At 37.4% G+C, this 6,406-nt stretch overlaps 1 protein-coding gene across 1 annotated transcript; it reads left to right on the plus strand.

Moving 5' to 3' along the window:
- Positions 1-5,055: 5,055 nt before the first annotated feature.
- LOC136775201 (tyrosine recombinase XerC-like) lies at positions 5,056-6,121 on the plus strand. The gene is made up of 3 exons (XM_066729775.1): positions 5,056-5,424; positions 5,516-5,814; positions 5,884-6,121. The coding sequence occupies exons 1-3, from the start codon at positions 5,056-5,058 to the stop codon at positions 6,119-6,121; spliced, it is 906 nt and encodes a 301-aa protein (XP_066585872.1).
- The last annotated feature ends 285 nt before the right edge of the window (positions 6,122-6,406 follow it).

Consider the following 6,406-nt stretch of genomic DNA (forward strand, 5'->3'; position numbering starts at 1 on the left):
GGGTCGGCGACGATGGGTCGGTAGTAGCGCGGGCAGGGGAGAACGCAGCTAGGCGCGCGAGGCGTCAGCGCGAAAAGGAGAGGGGACGGGACTCGCTGCTTGGCGCTCGCGGCGCGAAGCGCGGTAAGGGGAAGGATAGAGCGACGCGTAAACATACGCGGACGGGACAATGGGTGCGAGGGAGATAGACTTATGGGGGATCGGGTATGGGCTAGAAAATGACAGAGAGACAACAGTTTTCAAACTCTTGTTGGAACAGAGGAGTCGGTCTTATAAGCTACTAATAAAATTTACCATTGGGAATATAATATTTAATTCTAAATAAACTACAACCTAGAAACATTCGCTCAATCCTCAATCATACCATTTCCCAAAAACATTTACTCTCCTTCCGTGGATGGCAATTACAATATCCCTTAAGCGGGTAACTACATTACCATCACACGGAAGGTTCATCTATGCTCACTCACTCACTCACAAGCATACTCAAGGGGACGGGAGGCACTAAGGGGGAGACCGGAGAAGAACTAAAAAATGTGTACATTTCTGTAACGTGTTTCCACCACGTTACAAGTCATATACGCCAAATCTTTAGAAGAACATACGGTAAAATTCAAAAGGTTAATGAAAAGGTTGGGAAAAGTAAACTTAAAATGACAGCTTTAAAAGTGCAAATTCTTGAGGAAAGAAATGCTTCGGGATACGCTATCGGTGCTGTATTAAGCCAATGGGAGTTAGGAAAAGATTTACCAGTGGCATATGCCCCGCGAATATTAAATAAATTAGAAGTAAAATACTCTACCATCGAAAAAGAATGCTTGGCCATTTATTATGCTATCGCGACCTTTCGGCACTATACGTTTATGGGCGGAAATTTACCGTTGCAACCGATCATAAACCCCTTGTCTGGCTGAAAAACGCTAAGGATAAGTCGTCCTAGCTGTGAAACTGGTGGTTACAAATTTCCGACCTTGACTTTGACATAAAATACAAACCAGGTAAAATTAATGACAATGTTGATGCCCTTTCTAGAAATCCTCCGTGGAAACGATAAACCGTACAGGAAACGAAAAATCATGTATTTATTACAATTGTATTTTATGACTCGGATTCGAGACGTGAAGAATTATATACAAGTTTAGATTTCAAGACGTGTCTGGGTGACAAAGACGAAACAATAGAAACTCTCTATCTCGACCCGGACGATAATTCGCCGGAGAATTTCTTCGATATTACCAATGGGTCCGACACCGACAACAGCGATGAACGCCACTCGGGCGGCTCTGCAATGCCAAAGATAGTACTTAGAATCACGCGATTGCCTGTTGCATATATAGGAACGATAATATGGTAGTTGTAATATATTGAAAGGAATCATGTCACCATTGGATTATGGTTTATGTTACTATAAACATATATTCATTACTGTTAATTTCAACGGAAGCTTTATTATGCCGTGTCTTCATACATACTTCTATAACTGAACTGAATACGTTCCTAAAACTATGCTCTTCTTATTACACTGCAGCGGTGTTACCCTCTATGATGTGGCTAGGTACCCACACTACAATCCTTTCCACTTAATTTTAAAACATATAAATTATGATTTTTTTTTTATAGATCAAGTATTTCCCTAAGGTTTCCTGATTCTTGACGAACGTTTTAATAGATATTCCTTTATTATCGAATCCGCACTTTCCCCCCTTTTTTCATCCTCGATCGCTTCCTCTACCACATGATCCTTATTTTCTATCCAGCAAGGTTTTATTTGATCCGTGTGACGCTTCCATGTTCTACCGTCTTCACATTTAGCCAAATATGTTGCCGTGCCTAATTTTTTTATAATGATCGCGTTCCGCCACTTATTATCAATAACATCTTTTACTACTACCTTATCATCAATATTATAATAAATGTCTCTGTTTCCCCTTGCAAACTTCCGTTGTTCCGCCTGTTTGTTTTCTACTTGTTCACGGACATCCGGTTCGATTAGATCCAAACGTGTACGCAGTTTACGTCCCATTTGCAATTCTGCTGGAGATACTCCCGTAGTTGAATGGATTGCTGTTCTACTCGCAAACAAATATTTAATCAAAGCTGTTTCCCTTGACATTTTAATTAACAATAATTTGAACTTATTTGTGAAAACCCTCACTGAATTCTCCGCTTGTCCATTCGATGCCGGGTGATACGGTGGTGTTGTAATATGTCTAATGCCGTTATTATCAATGAATTGTTTGAATTTTTCCGACGTAAACGTTGGACCATTATCATGCAGTTACAATCGCGTTATTGGTATTCTCCACAATGCAAAATACTCTTTAAATATGCGTATAGTCGCTTCAGCTGTGATGTTTGACATTTCTTTAATATCTACCCACTTAGAGTAACTGTCGGTGATAACTAAATACATGTGACCTTCTATTGGCCCACAGAAATCAGCATGGATTCTTTGGTTCGGTCCACTTGGCCATGGCCATGACTGCAACATCATTTTAGGAGGATTGTCAGCATTTTCCACACACAAAGGACATGATTTCGCCAACGCTTCTATTTCTCTATCTAACCCTGGCCACCAAAAATACGATCTAGCCATCATTTTCATCTTCACCATACCCCAATGAGCCTCATGAAGTTCATTCAGTACATTTTTCCTTAATCTCTCAGGAATAATAACCCTGTGACCCCAAAGCATACATCCTCCTTCTACTCCTAATTCAAATGCAATCTTCTGATAAACCTTAATGTCGTCAGTGACATTATTTGGCCACCTTTGTAAAGTGTAATTTTTTACTTTTCTCAATACTGTGTCCCTCTCAGTTTCGTATTTGATTTGATTACTAACTATACAAGACGTATATCGCTAGTTACATAATTTAGGAATGAATACTCTTGCCTCCTATTTTGATCCTTATATATGTTTATGTCATTAACTTCCGATGTAATAGCGCGAGATAATATCGATTCCTTTTAAGTATTTAATTTTGAAATCGTATGCAGCTAGTAGTACAGCCCAACTCTGTACTCTACTCGCTGCCATTTGTGGAATACCTTTCTTTTGGCCAAAAATGTACACTAACGGTTTATGGTCTGTTTCTAAAATAAATTGTCACCCAAAAACATATTGATGGAACGATTTCATTGCAAATACCAAAGCTAGAGCTTCCCTGTTTATTTGTGAATAATTTCTCTCTGCTGCTGATAGCATACGAGAAGCAAAAGCTATCGGCTTTTCGTCTGTTTCATTGAATACGTGACAGTACTGCTCCTAACCCTGTTGGTGACGCATCACACATTATTTTAAGAGGCGTGTCCGATCTATAGTGTGTTAAAACTTGGTTTGAACTTATTCTTTCTTTAATATCTTTAAATGCCTTATCACACTGTTGTGACCACATGTATTTTGCATTTTTCTTCAGTAATGCATATAATGGTGCTGCAATTGTTGCGTATCTCTTTATGAATTTAGCATAATAGTTAAGCATTCCCAGGAAGGTTTTTAGTTCTGACACATTCCTGGGGTATTTCATTTTGACAATTGCTTTACTTTTCTCAGGAGCTACGTGTAATCCATTCTTGGGTAATTCGAACCCTAAAAATTGTACTCTTTCCTTTAAGAAAAAACATTTTTGTCTTGATATTGTTAGCCCATTCTCCACAAGTTTCTTTAATACTTATTCAAAATTTGCATTATGCTCTTTTACTGTTTTGCCAAATACTAAAATGTTATCAAAATAAATAACAATGCCCTCTACTCCTTTCATAATTTCTTCCATTAAATTTTGGAAAAGTCCCGGGGCCGATGCCACTCCAAAGCATAATCTATTATATTTATAAAGTCTCTTATGTGTGGAAATTACCGTTAATTCCTTTGACTCTTCTTCTATAATTCTACTTGTTGATAAGCATGGGCTAAATCCAATTTTGAAAAGAATTGATCATTTTCTAATCTACTTAATAGATCTGCAACTCTCGGAATTGGAAATTTATTAATTACCAATGATGGTTTCAAGGTTACTTTATAATCTCCACAAATTCTAATATCTCCATTTGCCTTTAAAACGGGTACTATCGGTGTCGCCCATGCACTATTCTCAGTTGGAACTAAAATCTTATTATTAACCAAACGCTCAATTTGCTTTTCTATTCTCGCACGCATTGCAAATAGTACCGGCCTAGGCTTACAAAAAATTGCCTTGGCATCGTCTTTAAGTGTTAATCTAAATTTATGTGAGTAGTGTGACTGTAAGGATTCTATTACCGGGTGGCGAGGGGGTCGGGGTTCCGCGGGGGGGAGGGGGGAATTTCCCCCACTCCTGGGTGGTGGGGGAAGCTCGGTGGTGGGGGAAAATTAAGCACGTGACACCCCTGGTGGTGGGGGGAAAATTAAGCACTAGACACCCTGGAGGTGGGGGAAAATTAAGCACGTGACACCTCTCGGTCACCGATCCCCCCGCTAACACCCACCTCCCTAACCACCCAAACGTGCCAGCCCTCGACGCGAGGGATAGAGAGAGAAAATACATATTTTAAAATTAATTTATTATGAAAGGAATTGAGGGAACGGTTAATGACTTAATTAAAAACACACGCAGATTTTGGGAAAAAGCCTTTCGGCATAAAACACCCACTTTATTATTTAAAAGACATATTTTTCACTTCTCACAGCCTTCAGTTCTTTTTTATCACACGTGCATGTGAAATGGCTGTTTTCAGAGCAGTTTTGCAAGTCGAAATCAGCCGTTTTCATGCCAGTATAGTTTGGGCATGCTCATATACAGCTTATCTCATTTTCGTCCCTTGGGTAGTTATTTTCGGGGAGGAATAGATGTTTGCGCTGAACATGCTGCGTAGTCATAGCAATTTGTTGATAAATCGTTAAAAAAACAAAAGCAAGTACTGCAATTGCTATAACACTTATGTTCAAACGTTAAACTAACTGTGATAAACTTTCAAACAGCTTAATTAATTTTTGCTAATTGTGCTAAGATAGGACGCATAAAAATAATGCACACTAATAAAGAAAATTGCTTAAGTGAAGAAAATGTTGATAAAATGGCGCACAATATAATGCAAAATTTGTTGCCAGCAAAATCGAAAGAACGGTATAACATCGCTTACAACGAATTCTTAAAGTGGCAAAAATTACACAATGTTACAACTATATCAGAAAAAGTGATGCTGATTTATTTTTCCGAACTCTCTGAGAAATGGAAGGCTTCCACGTTATGGTCCCACTTTTCTATGTTAAAAAGTACTATTTTAATAAACCATAATCTAGACATTAGTAAATACAATAATGTTGTCATATATCTGAAACGACAATCTGTCAATTATGAGTGTAAAAAATCAAATGTGCTCTCACCTGAACATATAGAACAATTTTTAACAAATGCTCCAGACGTGGAATACTTGGCAACTAAGGTACTTACAAATTCTATTATAAATACAACTGATAAAAAACATAAATACAAATGTATCTACCATAAACATAATGAATTATTTTTACGTTCAGGTAGCACTAATTTTTGGCATTTGTGGTGCATTAAGAGGATGCGAACTGACAAATTTATCTGTAGACAATATAGAGGAGCATGTTAAAATGTTTTTGGTAAAAATTCCAATTACAAAGAATAATAAACCCAGAAAATTTGTCATCGAAGGGAAATTTTACAGTATCGTGAAAAAATATACAGCTTTGCGACCTCAACAATCTGAAATAAAAAGGTTCTTTTTAAATTATCAGCATGGAAAATGCAAGGCCCAGCCTATTGGAAAAAATAAGTTTTCTTCAATGCCCAAACAAATAGCAAAGTAAGTATTATATAATACGAATTTTATAAGACGTTTTTGTAAATTAGTAATACATGATTATGTTTTTAGTTTCCTAAAGTTAAAGGATCCTGAATTGTATACAGGACATACTTTTCGAAGGACCTCTGCAACAATTCTCGCTGACGCTGGGGCTAACATCACAACGATCAAAAGACACGGTGGATGGAGGTCAGATTCAGTAGCTGAAGGCTACATCGAAGAATCTATTGGAAACAAAAGAAAAATAGGAAATATAATAAATTCAGCGATGAATTTACAACCCCCAGAAATTCAGGAGAATATATAGAATCGGAGCTACCAAATAGCAAGAAAATAAAACCTGAGGCTTTTACAAAACTTATAAATAAAATGATCAAACCTTTGAATGATGAAGGACTCGTCAAAAATGATGTTGAAGAGAAACAACCAATCTCTATATATGAACTAGTTTTCATGAGAGAACCCAATCGAGCTATTATAAAACCCGACGATTTGGAACAATACAAGAGTATTCTCAATCAAACTAAGGTGCATAAACTGTTAAACGATAGTTTAAAACAAACCAAGGGTAATAAAGGTGTAAAATATACAG

This window comes from Prorops nasuta, unplaced genomic scaffold (genome assembly GCF_024137725.1).
Source record: "Prorops nasuta isolate Cenicafe-Biocafe unplaced genomic scaffold, Cenicafe_Pnas_1.2 PNAS00007, whole genome shotgun sequence".
Classification (NCBI taxonomy): domain Eukaryota; kingdom Metazoa; phylum Arthropoda; class Insecta; order Hymenoptera; family Bethylidae; genus Prorops; species Prorops nasuta.

Bases quoted from the DNA above. Each gene is read 5' to 3' on its own strand.
- LOC136775201 (XM_066729775.1), top strand. From the start codon at position 5,056: ATGGCGCACAATATAATGCAAAATTTGTTGCCAGCAAAATCGAAAGAA. The intron at 5,425-5,515 runs GTACTTACAAAT...TTTTACGTTCAG, and splicing joins TGGAATACTTGGCAACTAAG to GTAGCACTAATTTTTGGCAT. The intron at 5,815-5,883 runs GTAAGTATTATA...TTATGTTTTTAG, and splicing joins ATGCCCAAACAAATAGCAAA to TTTCCTAAAGTTAAAGGATC.